The 17,143-nt window shown below is 53.7% G+C and overlaps 1 protein-coding gene across 2 annotated transcripts; it reads left to right on the top strand.

Annotated features, from left to right (window-relative positions):
- The first annotated feature begins 220 nt into the window (after nt 1–220).
- On the top strand, nt 221–16,057 carry LIM2 (lens intrinsic membrane protein 2). 2 transcript variants are annotated; one of them, XM_010369606.2, is made up of 5 exons: nt 221–270; nt 760–940; nt 5,635–5,784; nt 15,332–15,466; nt 15,705–16,057. In XM_010369606.2, the coding sequence occupies exons 2-5, from the start codon at nt 766–768 to the stop codon at nt 15,764–15,766; spliced, it is 522 nt and encodes a 173-aa protein (XP_010367908.1). In that variant the 5' UTR covers nt 221–270; nt 760–765; the 3' UTR covers nt 15,767–16,057. The 2 variants fall into 2 exon arrangements, with proteins under 2 accessions (XP_010367908.1, XP_010367907.1); XM_010369605.2 differs by having other exon boundaries at nt 760–1,066.
- The last annotated feature ends 1,086 nt before the right edge of the window (nt 16,058–17,143 follow it).

The following is a 17,143-nucleotide window of genomic DNA, read 5'->3' as shown; positions in this document are numbered from 1 at the left end:
AGTGGGTCCAGGGGAGGGTCACAGAGGTCAGTGAGCAGGGGCTGGGGGTAGGGAGTCCCCTGGATGCCTGCTTCAGCAAATTCCATTTGAGGCCTCTGCCACCGCTGCATTTCTGATTGCTGGAAGCTGCTGGATCGTAGGACCATTGTGTAGGGAGGCTTAAGGGATTTGGGGAACCTATGGGGGCCAAGAGGCCAGTGACCAGGCTCAGCTCAGTCTGCACAGAGGGGCCGTGGCAGAAGGAGGGCTCGGGCAGGCTCTGCCACTCAGGTAGGCACCAAGCATGGGACCCGTAGCCCCCTTTTCCCCAAGTCCCAGGAGTCTAGGGTCCCAGCTCCTCCTTCTCCCAGGACCTGGTGTCCACCCCCTGGCCCCTAGCCCCTTCCTTACCCAGCACCCAGGAATCCAGGCCCCTGGGCCCCTCCTCACCTAGGACTCAGGAATCTAGGCCTCCAAGCTACTCTTTGCTCAGAACCTGGAAGTCCAGGTCCCCGGCCTTCTCTTCCCCAGGACGCCAGGCTCCAAGAACCCAGCCCCTCCTCCCTGTCGTCTTTCCAGGATCCCTACCATTCTCCTCCCTCAGACCCAGGAGTCCGGGCCCCCAGTCCCTTCCTTCCCCAGGACCCAGGCGTCTAGGTCTCCATCTCCTTCTCCCAAGCACCTGGCATCCCACTCCTGAGCCCTCTCTTCCCCCAGTTCCCTTCCTCCATCAAGTCCCAGGAATCTAGCTCCCAACCCCATCTCTCCCCTTCCCCGCAGATCACCATGTACAGCTTCATGGGTGGTGGCCTGTTCTGTGCCTGGGTGGGGACCATCCTGCTGGTGGTGGCCACGGCAACAGACCACTGGATGCAGTACCGGCTGTCAGGGTCCTTCGCCCACCAGGGCCTGTGGCGGTACTGCCTGGGCAGCAAGTGCTACCTGCAGACAGACAGCATCGGTGAGCCCCCCGGCCAGGGTCCGGGCCGTGCCTGGGGAAAGAGCAGGGCGGACCTCGGGGCCCAAGGACACCTGTATTCCAGATGGAGAACTCTGCGGCTCAAAGAGGGAAAGGGAGCAACCCAAGGTCACTCACACGGAGGGGGCAGAACTGGTACTGCAGGGTTGCTTTCTAGCTGCAGTTACACGGGGTGCTGGTTTGCAGGTTAAGTTGGGAGAGGTGGCATTTCCTGACGCCTCAAAGGTGTCATGCACAGCAACTGGGGCTAGTGTCACAAAACAGCATTTTCTAAATATCTGCTATGGACCAAGAACTATGTTAGGTACTGGGGGATACAGAAGATATATGGGCCCTGAATTTGCTAAATACTGCATAATGTAGCATAAAGTATTTTTGCCTACTTATAATGTACCAGGCCATAGATAGAGAGATACATAGAGATATATAGTATAGTGCATGCTGCATAATATCTATATTTAGTATATACTACATTATGTATAATATACGTAATTTATATTATTACATATAACTTATGTATAATATATGTAACTACATATATACATTAAAAAATTAATATACAATATAGGGTATTATACATGTACCTCTATTATATAATAAATTACTAATACATAATATATTGTATATAATATGCTACATATTATATAATAAATAATGCACATATAATATATTGTATATACGATGTAAAATGCATTATATTACACATTCATTATCTAATAAATAGTATATATTATGTTACATATAATAAATTAATAGTGTATATATTATACAATATATTATAATAAACATATAAAGTAGAGAATATTATATTGCACATTTATTATATAATATATTAATAAATTTGGCCTGGTGTGGTGGCTCACACCTGTAATTCCAGTACTTTAGGAGGCCGAGGTGGGTGGATCACCTGAGGTCAGGAGTTCGAGATTAGCCTGGCAAAAGAGGTGAAACCCGGTCTCTACTAAAAATACAAAAATTAGCCAGGCATGGTGGTGCACGCCTGTAATCCCAGCTACTCAGGAGGCTGAGGCAGGAGAATCGCTTGAACCCGAGAGGTGGAGATTGCAGTGGGCCCAGAAAGTGCCACTACACTCCAGCCTGGACGACAAACAAAGGCTCTGTCGGAAAAATAAATAAATAAATGAAAATTAATTAATACTATATAATATATTGTGTATTACTACTAGTAATAGTATTAATCATACCTGGCATTAATTGAGTGCTTACTATGCCCTATGTGCTATTCTAAGCACTTTACATGTAAGGGCAGTTCAATTGTATGTAAGAGTGAGACATGAGATGTGACCTCAAAATTCAAACATCCTCTTGAGTAGTTGAGAGGAAGAGCTAAGCCCCACTGAGTGCTGGACGTGACAGGCACGCCCACCCATTTCTCCCTGGGCCAGCCCTGAGAGAGAGGCAGGACGATGCCTGTTTGCTGGAGGGGTAGACTGAGGCAGGGAGAAATGGAAAGATTTGCCTTGGGCCAGCAGCTTCAGAGTCCCATCTGCCTGACTCCACACATCCTTCTCATTTCTGGCTGTCTCATCTGTGACACTTCTAGATTTCTCCTGCTTCAGGCTGGGAATTCCCCGAGGGACGGCCCTGAGCCGCCTCTCTGTCTTTTCTCTGCCAGGGATGCAGGAGACAGGGAGGCTTGGTGAAGGTCTTCGGGTTTTTTGTTTGTCTGTTTTTGTTTTGTCTTGTTTGAGACAGACTCTCGCTCTGGTAATGGCGCTATCTTGGCTCACTGCAACCTCTGCCTCCTGGGTTCAAGCAATTCTCCTTGCCTCAGCCTCCCAAGTAGCTGGGATCATAGGCCCCCACAACCATGCCTGGCTAATTTTGGTATTTTTGGTAAGAGACAGGGTTTCACCATGTTGGCCAGGCTGGTCTTGAACTCCTCCTGACCTCAGGTGATCCACTCGCCTTGGTCTTCCAAAGTGCTGGGATTACAGCTGTGAGCCACCACACTCAGCCTCATTATTTCATTTGACTTGATTTTTGTAGAGAGAGCATCTGGCTGTATTGCCCGGGCTTGTTTCAAACTCCCGGCTTCAGATGGACAGGGTGGCTCAGCCTGTAATCCCAGCACTTCGGGAGCTAAGGTAGGAGGATCACTTGAGCCCAGGAGTTTGAGACCAGCCTGTGCAACGTAGGGAGACCCCATCTCAACAAAAAATAAAAAATTAGCTGGGCATGGTGGTGTGCTCCCCTGGCCCCAGCTGCTCAGAAGGCTGAAGTGGGAAGATCACTTGAGCCCAGAAGTTCGAGACTGTAGTGAGCTAAGATGGAGCCACTGCACTCCAGCCTGGGTGACAGAGCAAGACCCTGTCTCAAAAAATAAGAAGAAGATACAAGAAATACTTAAAAAGAAACCCTCCTGGCTTCAAGCAATCCTCCTGCCTTAGCCTCCTAAAGTGCTAGGATTCCAGGTCTGAGACCCTGTGACCGGCCTGAATTAGTGTGCTAGGGGTGCCGTAACAAAGTCCCACACACCAGGTGGCTTGAACAAGAGCAACGTGTTGTCTCACAGTACTGAGGCCTAGATGAAGATGTGGGTCAAATCACTTCTTTCTGAGGGCTGTGAGGAAGAATCTGTTCCATCTCCCTCCCTCCCTGGCTTCTGGTGATTTTCTGGGAATCTTTGGTGTTCCTTGGTTTGGAGATGCATTACTCCAATTTTTGCCTCCCTCACGCATGGCATTTTTCCTGAAAGCGTGTCTTGTGTCCAGATTCCTCTTTTTATAAGGACGGCAGTCTTTGTTTTATGTTTTGTTTTGTTTTTGAGATGGAGTCTTGTTCTGCCGCCCAGGCTGGAGGGCAGTGGCATGATCTTGGCTCACTGCAACCTCCACCTCCCGGGTTCAAGTGACTTTCCTGCCTCAGCCTCCCGAGTAGCTGGGATTACAGGCGCCCACCACCACGCCTGGCTAATTTTTGTATTTTTAGTAGAGACAGGGTTTCACCATGTTGACCAGGCTGGTCTCAAACTCCCGACCTTAGGTGATCCACCTGCCTTGGCCTCCCAAAGTGCTGGGATTACACTGGGCAGGAGCCACCAGGCCCAGCCCAGTCTTTGGATTAGAGTCTCACCCTACTCTAGCGTGATCTCTTCATAACTAATTATATTTGCAAAGACTCTATTGCCAAATAAGGTACCATTCTAAGGCGCTAGTCACAATTTCAACATAAAAATTTGGAGAGTGGCAGAAAGATATAACTCAACCCATAAAAATATCCATGGAGAACCTGTCAGGAATTTCTCTCACTGAGGCTTCTACAAGACAAAAGACTGGGTTTTACAAAGATCCTAGACTTTTTACTATTCAACGGCAAGATGCAAGGTTTGAGGTATACCATTTTCCTGGGTGCTCCAGGAGACAGAACAGCCAAGCAGTTAGGAGCGCGGGCCTTGGAGCTTGGATTCCGACTCCAGCCCTGTTTCTAATTATGAAACCTCGGGCAAGTCACTTTACCTCTCTGGGTCTCCATTTCTTCACTTGAAAAATAAGAATAAAAATGGTACTTATAGAATAGGACTCTGGAGGAACAAATAACATCACACCTGGGTAGTGAGCCTGGCGCATAGTTAGCTATTGCCAAAGGAGGAAGAGATTATTATTATCTTTCCCACAGCATTTCCTGAGGGGCCAGCACTGGGCAAAGCACAAGAGAAGAATGGCCCCAGTGCTCAACACTCATTCATTTCACGCATTTATCAAGCACCTATTATGCACCAGGTGCTAGGTGCTGGGGACCCAGTGGTGAATGAGACAGCAAGGCCCTTGTCCTTGCAGAGCTAAGGATTTACTGAGGAGAGACAGACATTATAAATGAGTTAAAAACAAGTAAATAGGACATTTTCAGATATAAGCAAGTAGTATAAAAGAAATGAAAGAGTAGGCTGGGTGCAGCGCCTCACGCCTGTAATCTCAGCACTTTGGGAGGCCAAGGCAGGTGGATCACTTGAGGCCAGGAGTTCGAGACCAGCTTGGCCAACATGGCAAAACCCCATCTCTAATAAAAATACAAAACTTATCCAGGCGTGGTAGTGTGCACCTGTAGTCCCAGATAGTTAGGACCCTGAGGCAAGAGAATTGTTTGAACCCCGGAGGCGGAGGCTACAGGGAGCTGAGATTGTGCCACTGCACTTCAGCCTGGGTGACAGAGGAAGACTCAGTCTCAAAAAAAAAAAAAAAAAAAAAAAGAAAAGAAAAAGAAAAAAAATGAAAGAAATGTGAGAGAGAATAGTAATTAGCAGGAAAATATAGGCAATCAGCATTCATTCATTCATTCAACAAACATTTCCCGAGGCCAGAATGCAAACCAAATGTGTAGTGGGGGTGTTTATGACACAGAACCAACCCATTGCCTGTCCTCAAGGAGCAATCAGGCTGGAGGGGGAGACAGACAAAGAGAGTCACAACCCTTAGCTGTGGGTAAAGATGATGACTGAGGGGTGGGGAGATGCTTCCTAGAGGAGGGGTCATGGGAGATAGGCTTTGCAGGATGAGTAGGAGTTTGCCAGGTGAAGAAGAGGGCATTTGCAAAGAAGGGAAGGATGAGCTGGGTTAGGGATATGGAAAGGGGCAAAGCATTTTCATCTCAGAGGTAGCAGCATCTCTCACTTAGAGCAGGGGAGGCGTGGGAGTGACCATGGGGTGCTCCCACAGCATACTGGAATGCCACCCGGGCCTTCATGATCCTGTCTGCCCTATGCGCCACCTCCGGCATCATCATGGGCATCATGGCCTTCACTCATCAGCCCACCTTCTCCCGCATCTCCCGGCCCTTCTCTGCTGGCATCATGTTTTTTGCCTCAAGTGAGTAAGCCTGCCCTCTCCCTACTCCTCTCCTCGCTGTCATCTCAAACCCCAATCTGTCCCCATCCCTCAACACCGTTCTCACCCCTTACTCCTCCTCACACTCAACCCCACCCCACCCTAATCCCATCCCCACACCCAAAACCAACCTCATGACTATTTCTAGTTCCGGTCTATTCTGACACTAGCTGGTGTACTACAATTCAGTTCTGGCACTAATCACCTAAAATTTGTGTTTGACTCCACAGGTTAAGACCACAGTCCTTAGCAAGACTGCCTCTACCTCAGCTACAAGCTGCAAGCAGGGTGCCTGGGCAACCCATGCTTTTGATCCACTGGCTACAAATTAGGAGGTTCCCAAGACCCACTCAGATTCAAAAATTTGCTGGAATAAGTCACAGAATGCAGGAAAGTGCTATACTTACAGTTACAGTTTCCTTATAGAGGACACAACTCAGGCCCAAGCAAATGAAGAGACACAGGGCAGAGTCGAGGAGAGCCCAAAATGCAGAGCTTCCAAGCCTTCTTCCTGTGGAGCCAGGGGTCACCCTCCCAGCACACAGATGTTTTCACCAATAGGGAGCGCCATTGAGCTTCAGTGTCCAGAGGTTTCATTGGAGTCTTGTTAAATAGGCATGACTGATTGAATCGTTGACCATTGATGGAACTCAGTTTCCAGCTTCCTTTCTTCCCCGATATGAAGTTGTTCAGAGCCCCAACCCTCTAATATCATGGTTGGTCTTTCTTTTTTTTTTTTTTTTCCTTTTTTGAGATGGAGTCTCGCTCTGTCCCCAAGGCTGGAGTGTAGTTGCTCAATCTCAGCTCACTGCAACCTCCACCTCCCCTCCCGGGTTCAAGTGATTCTCCTGCCTTAGCCTCCTGAGTAGCTGGGATTACAGGTGCACACCACCACACCCAGCTAATTATTATTATTTTTTGTGTGTGTATTTGTAGTAGAGATGGAGTTTCACCATGTTGGCTGGGCTGGTCTTGAACTCCTGACCTCAAGTGATCCACCTGACTCAGCCTCCCAAAGTGCTGGGATGACAGGCCTGAGTCACTGTGCCTGGCCTGGTTGGTCTTTCTGACAACTACACCCAACCCTGAGTAATCTCACCTCAAATCCATAAACTCAGATTGGGCCCAAGAGGCTCAAGAATAACAAAGACCCTCCTATTACTCAGGAAGTTCCAAATATTGATTCTCCCTTCCAGGAACCAAAGACAATGGCAGTTACATTATAAAGCACAACCACGTCCAACCCCATCCCAAACCTATCCCCCAATCATCTTTACCCCTAATTTCAGCTCAACTCCCATCCTCACTCTTATCCCCACCCCCAACCCACTTCCACCCCTTTTCCCAATCTTAGTTTCCACCCCCATCATCAGCTCTCTGCCCATCTCCAAAACCACACCCAGCCTTAGTCTCACCTGCATCCTCCCGCTCTCTCTCCTTAGCCCTTTAGTCTCACCTGCATCCTCCCGCTCTCTCTCCTTAGCCCTTTAGTCTCACCTGCATCCTCCCGCTCTCTCTCCTTAGCCCTTTCGTCTCACCTGCATCCTCCCGCTCTCTCTCCTTAGCCCTTTCGTCTCACCTGCATCCTCCCGCTCTCTCTCCTTAGCCCTTTCGTCTCACCTGCATCCTCCCGCTCTCTCTCCTTAGCCCTTTCGTCTCACCTGCATCCTCCCGCTCTCTCTCCTTAGCCCTTTCGTCTCACCTGCATCCTCCCGCTCTCTCTCCTTAGCCCTTTCGTCTCACCTGCATCCTCCCGCTCTCTCTCCTTAGCCCTTTCGTCTCACCTGCATCCTCCCGCTCTCTCTCCTTAGCCCTTTCGTCTCACCTGCATCCTCCCGCTCTCTCTCCTTAGCCCTTTCGTCTCACCTGCATCCTCCCGCTCTCTCTCCTTAGCCCTTTCGTCTCACCTGCATCCTCCCGCTCTCTCTCCTTAGCCCTTTCGTCTCACCTGCATCCTCCCGCTCTCTCTCCTTAGCCCTTTCGTCTCACCTGCATCCTCCCGCTCTCTCTCCTTAGCCCTTTCGTCTCACCTGCATCCTCCCGCTCTCTCTCCTTAGCCCTTTCGTCTCACCTGCATCCTCCCGCTCTCTCTCCTTAGCCCTTTCGTCTCACCTGCATCCTCCCGCTCTCTCTCCTTAGCCCTTTCGTCTCACCTGCATCCTCCCGCTCTCTCTCCTTAGCCCTTTCGTCTCACCTGCATCCTCCCGCTCTCTCTCCTTAGCCCTTTCGTCTCACCTGCATCCTCCCGCTCTCTCTCCTTAGCCCTTTCGTCTCACCTGCATCCTCCCGCTCTCTCTCCTTAGCCCTTTCGTCTCACCTGCATCCTCCCGCTCTCTCTCCTTAGCCCTTTCGTCTCACCTGCATCCTCCCGCTCTCTCTCCTTAGCCCTTTCGTCTCACCTGCATCCTCCCGCTCTCTCTCCTTAGCCCTTTCGTCTCACCTGCATCCTCCCGCTCTCTCTCCTTAGCCCTTTCGTCTCACCTGCATCCTCCCGCGCTCTCTCCTTAGCCCTTTCGTCTCACCTGCATCCTCCCGCGCTCTCTCCTTAGCCCTTTCGTCTCACCTGCATCCTCCCGCGCTCTCTCCTTAGCCCTTTCGTCTCACCTGCATCCTCCCGCGCTCTCTCCTTAGCCCTTTCGTCTCACCTGCATCCTCCCGCGCTCTCTCCTTAGCCCTTTCGTCTCACCTGCATCCTCCCGCGCTCTCTCCTTAGCCCTTTCGTCTCACCTGCATCCTCCCGCGCTCTACCTCCTTAGCCCTTCGTCTCACCTGCATCCTCCCGCGCTCTCTCCTTAGCCCTTTCGTCTCACCTGCATCCTCCCGCGCTCTCTCCTTAGCCTTTCGTCTCACCTGCATCCTCCCGCGCTCTCTCCTTAGCCCTTTCGTCTCACCTGCATCCTCCCGCTCTCTCTCCTTAGCCCTTTCGTCTCACCTGCATCCTCCCGCTCTCTCTCCTTAGCCCTTTCGTCTCACCTGCATCCTCCCGCTCTCTCTCCTTAGCCCTTTCGTCTCACCTGCATCCTCCCGCTCTCTCTCCTTAGCCCTTTCGTCTCACCTGCATCCTCCCGCTCTCTCTCCTTAGCCCTTTCGTCTCACCTGCATCCTCCCGCTCTCTCTCCTTAGCCCTTTCGTCTCACCTGCATCCTCCCGCTCTCTCTCCTTAGCCCTTTCGTCTCACCTGCATCCTCCCGCTCTCTCTCCTTAGCCCTTTCGTCTCACCTGCATCCTCCCGCTCTCTCTCCTTAGCCCTTTCGTCTCACCTGCATCCTCCCGCTCTCTCTCCTTAGCCCTTTCGTCTCACCTGCATCCTCCCGCTCTCTCTCCTTAGCCCTTTCGTCTCACCTGCATCCTCCCGCTCTCTCTCCTTAGCCCTTTCGTCTCACCTGCATCCTCCCGCTCTCTCTCCTTAGCCCTTTCGTCTCACCTGCATCCTCCCGCTCTCTCTCCTTAGCCCTTTCGTCTCACCTGCATCCTCCCGCTCTCTCTTCCTTAGCCCTTTCGTCTCACCTGCATCACTTCCCGCTCTCTCTCCTTCGCCCTTTTCGTCTCACCTGCAATCCTCCCGCTCTCTCTCCTTAGCCCTTTTCGTCTCACCTGCATCCTCCCGGCTCTCTCTCCTTAGCCCTTTCGTCTCACCTGCATCCTCCCGTCTTCTCTCTCCTTAGCCCTTTCGTCTCACATTGCATTCCGTCCCGCTCTCTCTCCTTAGCCCTTTCGTCTCACCGCATCCTCCGCTCTCTCTACTTAGCCCTTTCGTCTCAACCTGCATCCTCCCGCTCTCTCTCCTTAGCTCCTTCGTTCTACCCTGCATCCTCCCGCTCTCTCTCCTTAGCCCTTTCGTCTCACCTGCCCATTCCTCCCCGCTCTCTCTCTTGCCCTTCGTCTCACATGCCATCCTTCCCGCTCTCTCTCCTTAGCCCTTTCGTCTCACCTGCATCCTCCCGCTCTCCTCTCCTTAGCCCTTTCGTCTCCACCTGCATCTCCCCGCTCTCTCTCCTTAGCCCTTCGTCTCACCTGCATCCTCCCGCTCTCTCTCTTAGCCCTTTCGTCTCCCTGCATCCTCCCCGCTCTCTCTCCTTAGCCCTTTCGTCTCACCTGCATCCTCCCGCTCTCTCTCCTTAGCCCTTTCGTCTCACCTGCATCCTCCCGCTCTCTCTCCTTAGCCCTTTCGTCTCACCTGCATCCTCCCGCTCTCTCTCCTTAGCCCTTTCGTCTCACCTGCATCCTCCCGCTCTCTCTCCTTAGCCCTTTCGTCTCACCTGCATCCTCCCGCTCTCTCTCCTTAGCCCTTTCGTCTCACCTGCATCCTCCCGCTCTCTCTCCTTAGCCCTTTCGTCTCACCTGCATCCTCCCGCTCTCTCTCCTTAGCCCTTTCGTCTCACCTGCATCCTCCCGCTCTCTCTCCTTAGCCCTTTCGTCTCACCTGCATCCTCCCGCTCTCTCTCCTTAGCCCTTTCGTCTCACCTGCATCCTCCCGCTCTCTCTCCTTAGCCCTTTCGTCTCACCTGCATCCTCCCGCTCTCTCTCCTTAGCCCTTTCGTCTCACCTGCATCCTCCCGCTCTCTCTCCTTAGCCCTTTCGTCTCACCTGCATCCTCCCGCTCTCTCTCCTTAGCCCTTTCGTCTCACCTGCATCCTCCCGCTCTCTCTCCTTAGCCCTTTCGTCTCACCTGCATCCTCCCGCCTCTCTTAGCCCTTTCGTCTCACCTGCATCCTCCCGCTCTCTCTCCTTAGCCCTTTCGTCTCACCTGCATCCTCCCGCTCTCTCTCCTTAGCCCTTTCGTCTCACCTGCATCCTCCCGCTCTCTCTCCTTAGCCCTTTCGTCTCACCTGCATCCTCCCGCTCTCTCTCCTTAGCCCTTTCGTCTCACCTGCATCCTCCCGCTCTCTCTCCTTAGCCCTTTCGTCTCACCTGCATCCTCCCGCTCTCTCTCCTTAGCCCTTTCGTCTCACCTGCATCCTCCCGCTCTCTCTCCTTAGCCCTTTCGTCTCACCTGCATCCTCCCGCTCTCTCTCCTTAGCCCTTTCGTCTCACCTGCATCCTCCCGCTCTCTCTCCTTAGCCCTTTCGTCTCACCTGCATCCTCCCGCTCTCTCTCCTTAGCCCTTTCGTCTCACCTGCATCCTCCCGCTCTCTCTCCTTAGCCCTTTCGTCTCACCTGCCCCCTCCCGCTCTCTCTCCTTAGCCCTTTCGTCTCACCTGCATCCTCCCGCTCTCTCTCCTTAGCCCTTTCGTCTCACCTGCATCCTCCCGTCTCTCTCCTTAGCCCTTTCGTCTCACCTGCATCCTCCCGCTCTCTCCTTAGCCCTTTCGTCTCACCTGCATCCTCCCGCTCTCTCCTTAGCCCTTTCGTCACCTGCATCCTCCCGCGCTCTCTCCTTAGCCCTTTCGTCTCACCTGCATCCTCCCGCTCTCTCCTTAGCCCTTTCGTCTCACCTGCATCCTCCCGCTCTCTCTCCTTAGCCCTTTCGTCTCACCTGCATCCTCCCGCTCTCTCCTTAGCCCTTTCGTCTCACCTGCATCCTCCCGCGCTCTCTCCTTAGCCCTTTCGTCTCACCTGCATCCTCCCGCTCTCTCCTTAGCCCTTTCGTCTCACCTGCATCCTCCCGCTCTCTCTCCTTAGCCCTTTCGTCTCACCTGCATCCTCCCGCTCTCTCTCCTTAGCCCTTTCGTCTCACCTGCATCCTCCCGCTCTCTCTCCTTAGCCCTTTCGTCTCACCTGCATCCTCCCGCTCTCTCTCCTTAGCCCTTTCGTCTCACCTGCATCCTCCCGCTCTCTCTCCTTAGCCCTTTCGTCTCACCTGCATCCTCCCGCTCTCTCTCCTTAGCCCTTTCGTCTCACCTGCATCCTCCCGCTCTCTCTCCTTAGCCCTTTCGTCTCACCTGCATCCTCCCGCTCTCTCTCCTTAGCCCTTTCGTCTCACCTGCATCCTCCCGCTCTCTCTCCTTAGCCCTTTCGTCTCACCTGCATCCTCCCGCTCTCTCTCCTTAGCCCTTTCGTCTCACCTGCATCCTCCCGCTCTCTCTCCTTAGCCCTTTCGTCTCACCTGCATCCTCCCGCGCTCTCTCCTTAGCCCTTTCGTCTCACCTGCATCCTCCCGCTCTCTCTCCTTAGCCCTTTCGTCTCACCTGCATCCTCCCGCGCTCTCTCCTTAGCCCTTTCGTCTCACCTGCATCCTCCCGCTCTCTCTCCTTAGCCCTTTCGTCTCACCTGCATCCTCCCGCTCTCTCTCCTTAGCCCTTTCGTCTCACCTGCATCCTCCCGCTCTCTCTCCTTAGCCCTTTCGTCTCACCTGCATCCTCCCGCTCTCTCTCCTTAGCCCTTTCGTCTCACCTGCATCCTCCCGCGCTCTCTCCTTAGCCCTTTCGTCTCACCTGCATCCTCCCGCTCTCTCTCCTTAGCCCTTTCGTCTCACCTGCATCCTCCCGCGCTCTCTCCTTAGCCCTTTCGTCTCACCTGCATCCTCCCGCTCTCTCTCCTTAGCCCTTTCGTCTCACCTGCATCCTCCCGCGCTCTCTCCTTAGCCCTTTCGTCTCACCTGCATCCTCCCGCTCTCTCTCCTTAGCCCTTTCGTCTCACCTGCATCCTCCCGCGCTCTCTCCTTAGCCCTTTCGTCTCACCTGCATCCTCCCGCTCTCTCTCCTTAGCCCTTTCGTCTCACCTGCATCCTCCCGCTCTCTCTCCTTAGCCCTTTCGTCTCACCTGCATCCTCCCGCTCTCTCTCCTTAGCCCTTTCGTCTCACCTGCATCCTCCCGCTCTCTCTCCTTAGCCCTTTCGTCTCACCTGCATCCTCCCGCTCTCTCTCCTTAGCCCTTTCGTCTCACCTGCATCCTCCCGCTCTCTCTCCTTAGCCCTTTCGTCTCACCTGCATCCTCCCGCTCTCTCTCCTTAGCCCTTTCGTCTCACCTGCATCCTCCCGCTCTCTCTCCTTAGCCCTTTCGTCTCACCTGCATCCTCCCGCTCTCTCTCCTTAGCCCTTTCGTCTCACCTGCATCCTCCCGCTCTCTCTCCTTAGCCCTTTCGTCTCACCTGCATCCTCCCGCTCTCTCTCCTTAGCCCTTTCGTCTCACCTGCATCCTCCCGCTCTCTCTCCTTAGCCCTTTCGTCTCACCTGCATCCTCCCGCTCTCTCTCCTTAGCCCTTTCGTCTCACCTGCATCCTCCCGCTCTCTCTCCTTAGCCCTTTCGTCTCACCTGCATCCTCCCGCTCTCTCTCCTTAGCCCTTTCGTCTCACCTGCATCCTCCCGCTCTCTCTCCTTAGCCCTTTCGTCTCACCTGCATCCTCCCGCTCTCTCTCCTTAGCCCTTTCGTCTCACCTGCATCCTCCCGCTCTCTCTCCTTAGCCCTTTCGTCTCACCTGCATCCTCCCGCTCTCTCTCCTTAGCCCTTTCGTCTCACCTGCATCCTCCCGCTCTCTCTCCTTAGCCCTTTCGTCTCACCTGCATCCTCCCGCTCTCTCTCCTTAGCCCTTTCGTCTCACCTGCATCCTCCCGCTCTCTCTCCTTAGCCCTTTCGTCTCACCTGCATCCTCCCGCTCTCTCTCCTTAGCCCTTTCGTCTCACCTGCATCCTCCCGCTCTCTCTCCTTAGCCCTTTCGTCTCACCTGCATCCTCCCGCTCTCTCTCCTTAGCCCTTTCGTCTCACCTGCATCCTCCCGCTCTCTCTCCTTAGCCCTTTCGTCTCACCTGCATCCTCCCGCTCTCTCTCCTTAGCCCTTTCGTCTCACCTGCATCCTCCCGCTCTCTCTCCTTAGCCCTTTCGTCTCACCTGCATCCTCCCGCTCTCTCTCCTTAGCCCTTTCGTCTCACCTGCATCCTCCCGCTCTCTCTCCTTAGCCCTTTCGTCTCACCTGCATCCTCCCGCTCTCTCTCCTTAGCCCTTTCGTCTCACCTGCATCCTCCCGCTCTCTCTCCTTAGCCCTTTCGTCTCACCTGCATCCTCCCGCTCTCTCCTTAGCCCTTTCGTCTCACCTGCATCCTCCCGCGCTCTCTCCTTAGCCCTTTCGTCTCACCTGCATCCTCCCGCTCTCTCTCCTTAGCCCTTTCGTCTCACCTGCATCCTCCCGCGCTCTCTCCTTAGCCCTTTCGTCTCACCTGCATCCTCCCGCTCTCTCTCCTTAGCCCTTTCGTCTCACCTGCATCCTCCCGCTCTCTCTCCTTAGCCCTTTCGTCTCACCTGCATCCTCCCGCTCTCTCTCCTTAGCCCTTTCGTCTCACCTGCATCCTCCCGCTCTCTCTCCTTAGCCCTTTCGTCTCACCTGCATCCTCCCGCCTCTCTCCTTAGCCCTTTCGTCTCACCTGCATCCTCCCGCGCTCTCTCCTTAGCCCTTTCGTCTCACCTGCATCCTCCCGCGCTCTCTCCTTAGCCCTTTCGTCTCACCTGCATCCTCCCGCGCTCTCTCCTTAGCCCTTTCGTCTCACCTGCATCCTCCCGCGCTCTCTCCTTAGCCCTTTCGTCTCACCTGCATCCTCCCGCTCTCTCTTAGCCCTTTCGTCTCACCTGCATCCTCCCGCTCTCTCCTTAGCCCTTTCGTCTCACCTGCATCCTCCCGCTCTCTCCTTAGCCCTTTCGTCTCACCTGCATCCTCCCGCTCTCTCTCCTTAGCCCTTTCGTCTCACCTGCATCCTCCCGCTCTCTCTCCTTAGCCCTTTCGTCTCACCTGCATCCTCCCGCTCTCTCTCCTTAGCCCTTTCGTCTCACCTGCATCCTCCCGCTCTCTCTCCTTAGCCCTTTCGTCTCACCTGCATCCTCCCGCTCTCTCTCCTTAGCCCTTTCGTCTCACCTGCATCCTCCCGCTCTCTCTCCTTAGCCCTTCGTCTCACCTGCATCCTCCCGCTCTCTCTCCTTAGCCCTTTCGTCTCACCTGCATCCTCCCGCTCTCTCTCCTTAGCCCTTTCGTCTCACCTGCATCCCTCCCGCTCTCTCTCCTTAGCCCTTTCGTCTCACCTGCATCCTCCCGCTCTCTCTCCTTAGCCCTTTCGTCTCACCTGCATCCTCCCGCTCTCTCTCCTTAGCCCTTTCGTCTCACCTGCATCCTCCCGCTCTCTCTCCTTAGCCCTTTCGTCTCACCTGCATCCTCCCGCTCTCTCTCCTTAGCCCTTTCGTCTCACCTGCATCCTCCCGCTCTCTCTCCTTAGCCCTTTCCGTCTCACCTGCATCCCTCCCGCTCTCTCTCCTTAGCCCGTTCGGCTCACCTGCTCCTCCCGCGCCTCTCTCCTTAGCCCTTTCGTCTCACCTGCATTCCTCCCGCCTCTTCTCATCCTAGCCCCTTTCGTCTCACCTGCATCCTCCGTCTCGCTCATCCTCCCGCTCTCTCTCCTTAGCCCTTTCGTCTCACCTGCATCCTCCCGCTCTCTCTCCTTAGCCCTTTCGTCTCACCTGCATCCTCCCGCTCTCTCTCCTTAGCCCTTTCGTCTCACCTGCATCCTCCCGCGCTCTCTCCTTAGCCCTTTCGTCTCACCTGCATCCTCCCGCTCTCTCTCCTTAGCCCTTTCGTCTCACCTGCATCCTCCCGCTCTCTCTCCTTAGCCCTTTTTGTCTTGTTGGCCTTGGCCGTCTACACTGGAGTCACCATCAGCTTCCTGGGCCGCCGCTTTGGGGACTGGCGTTTTTCCTGGTCCTACATCTTGGGCTGGGTGGCAGTGCTCATGACGTTCTTCGCAGGTACTGGAGGCAAGGGGTGGGAAGGTCAGTGTCCGGGGCAGAGTGGGCAGCAGATCGGGTGGAGGATGATAGGGTGTCCCACATGGGTCCCCCAGCACTGGGTGAGGAGGAAGACTCCAGGCCTATGGAGTCTGGGGTCGTGGATACCCAGGGAGAAAGAGAGTAGAGTGTTGGACTCTCTTGGGGTGGAAATGGGGCTGGGGGGTTTTAAGGGGGTCAATTTGAACTTCTCATGCAGGGATTTTCTACATATGTGCCTACCGGGTGCATGAATGTCGGCGCCTGTCTACACCCCGCTGAACCCAAATGTGTCACCTAACTTCATCTGGAAGTTAAAGCGAGGCCACTGAAGAGGAGGAGGAGAGTCTAGAGGCCTGAAATCCTGGTTCCTAGGGGAATGAGGGGGCTCAGTTCTGGACTCTGGGTTGCGGGGGGAGGTTGACTCCTGGTCCTAGGCCGGAAGGAGGAAGAATGGGGCCTGTGGGAGGGAGCTGAGAAGACTCAAGTCCCCACCTGCCTGGCAGGTTGTTAGAAAATTGGAATATCCATTAGAGTAACTTTCTGAAGTCTAATAAAACTGACGTGAAACTACTAAAGTGTTAATCCTTGAGGGACTGGGATGGGGAGAAACAGCTGTAAGGGTGGTGGGTGTGGGCAGAGGTGCTTTTTTGTGTGTTTTTCTCGTTGTTTTTGTCATTGTTTTGAGATGGAGTTTCGCTCTTGTCACCCAGGCTGGAATGCAATGGTGTGATCTCAGCTACCTGCAACCTCTGCCTCCTGGGTTCAAGTGATTCTCCTGCCTCAGCTTCCCAAGTAGCTGGGATTACAGGGGCCCACTACCACGCCTGGCTAATTTTTGTATTTTTAGTGGAGATGGGGTTTCACCATGTTGGCCAGGCTGGTCTAGAATTCCTGACTTCAGGTGATCCACCCACCTCTGCCTCCCGAAGTGCTGGGATTACAGGCGTGAGCCACCACACCCGGCCCAGGGGTGCTGTATTATGGAGGCCCAACCTTCTCAGTTTCTGCAGGGAGGGGAACAGAGATCAATCAACAGTACCTGTCCAGGAGCTCACCACAATTCAACTTCCAGAAAATGGGTGTGTAGGATAATCGGACAGATGAAAAGATCTCTGAAAAAACTCCCTGCCCACCCCACCCCCAGTTGACTCTCTCCAGCCTCCTCTCTCCTCCCATGATGCGTCCGTTCAAAGGAAACACCAGAACCCTGAGCCTTCACCTCTGGAACCTGCCCTTCACACACTATTCATGACCGTGATCTTCTCTTCATTCACTCATTAGTAATTCATTCTATTAATTGATGCTGGCTGGGTGCGGTGTCTCACACCTGCAATCCCAGCACTTTGGAAAACGAAGGCAGGTGGATCGCTCAAGCCCAGGAGTTCCCCAGGCAGCATGAGAAAACCCCATCTGTAAAAAAAACACGTTAGCTGGGCATATTGGTGTGTGCCTGTCCCAGGAGGGTCGCTGGAGTCCGAGGAGACGGAGGTTGCAGTGAGCTGTGATCGCACCACTGCACTCCAGCCTAAGCGAGAGTAAGACTCTGTCTCAAAATAAAAAAGAAAAAGAAAAAGAAAATAAATGGTTGCTAACTGCCATTAGATTTACTAATGTCTATCATAAAATAGTAAGACTATTTCACAAGGCTGATTCTAA

The sequence above is a fragment of the Rhinopithecus roxellana genome, chromosome 12 (genome assembly GCF_007565055.1).
Source record: "Rhinopithecus roxellana isolate Shanxi Qingling chromosome 12, ASM756505v1, whole genome shotgun sequence".
In the NCBI taxonomy this organism is placed as follows: Eukaryota; Metazoa; Chordata; class Mammalia; order Primates; family Cercopithecidae; genus Rhinopithecus; species Rhinopithecus roxellana.
The sequence above is the reverse complement of the archived record's forward strand: the minus strand, read 5'-3'. Positions and strand labels throughout refer to the sequence as shown.

What these genes read in the sequence shown, in the direction of transcription:
- LIM2 (XM_010369605.2), top strand. Translation starts at nt 766, where the DNA reads ATGTACAGCTTCATGGGTGGTGGCCTGTTCTGTGCCTGGGTGGGGACC. An exon ending in GGGAAAGGGAGCAACCCAAG is followed by an intron (nt 1,067 to 5,634) that starts GTCACTCACACG and finishes GTGCTCCCACAG; the next exon opens with CATACTGGAATGCCACCCGG. An exon ending in CATCATGTTTTTTGCCTCAA is followed by an intron (nt 5,785 to 15,331) that starts GTGAGTAAGCCT and finishes CTCTCTCCTTAG; the next exon opens with CCCTTTTTGTCTTGTTGGCC.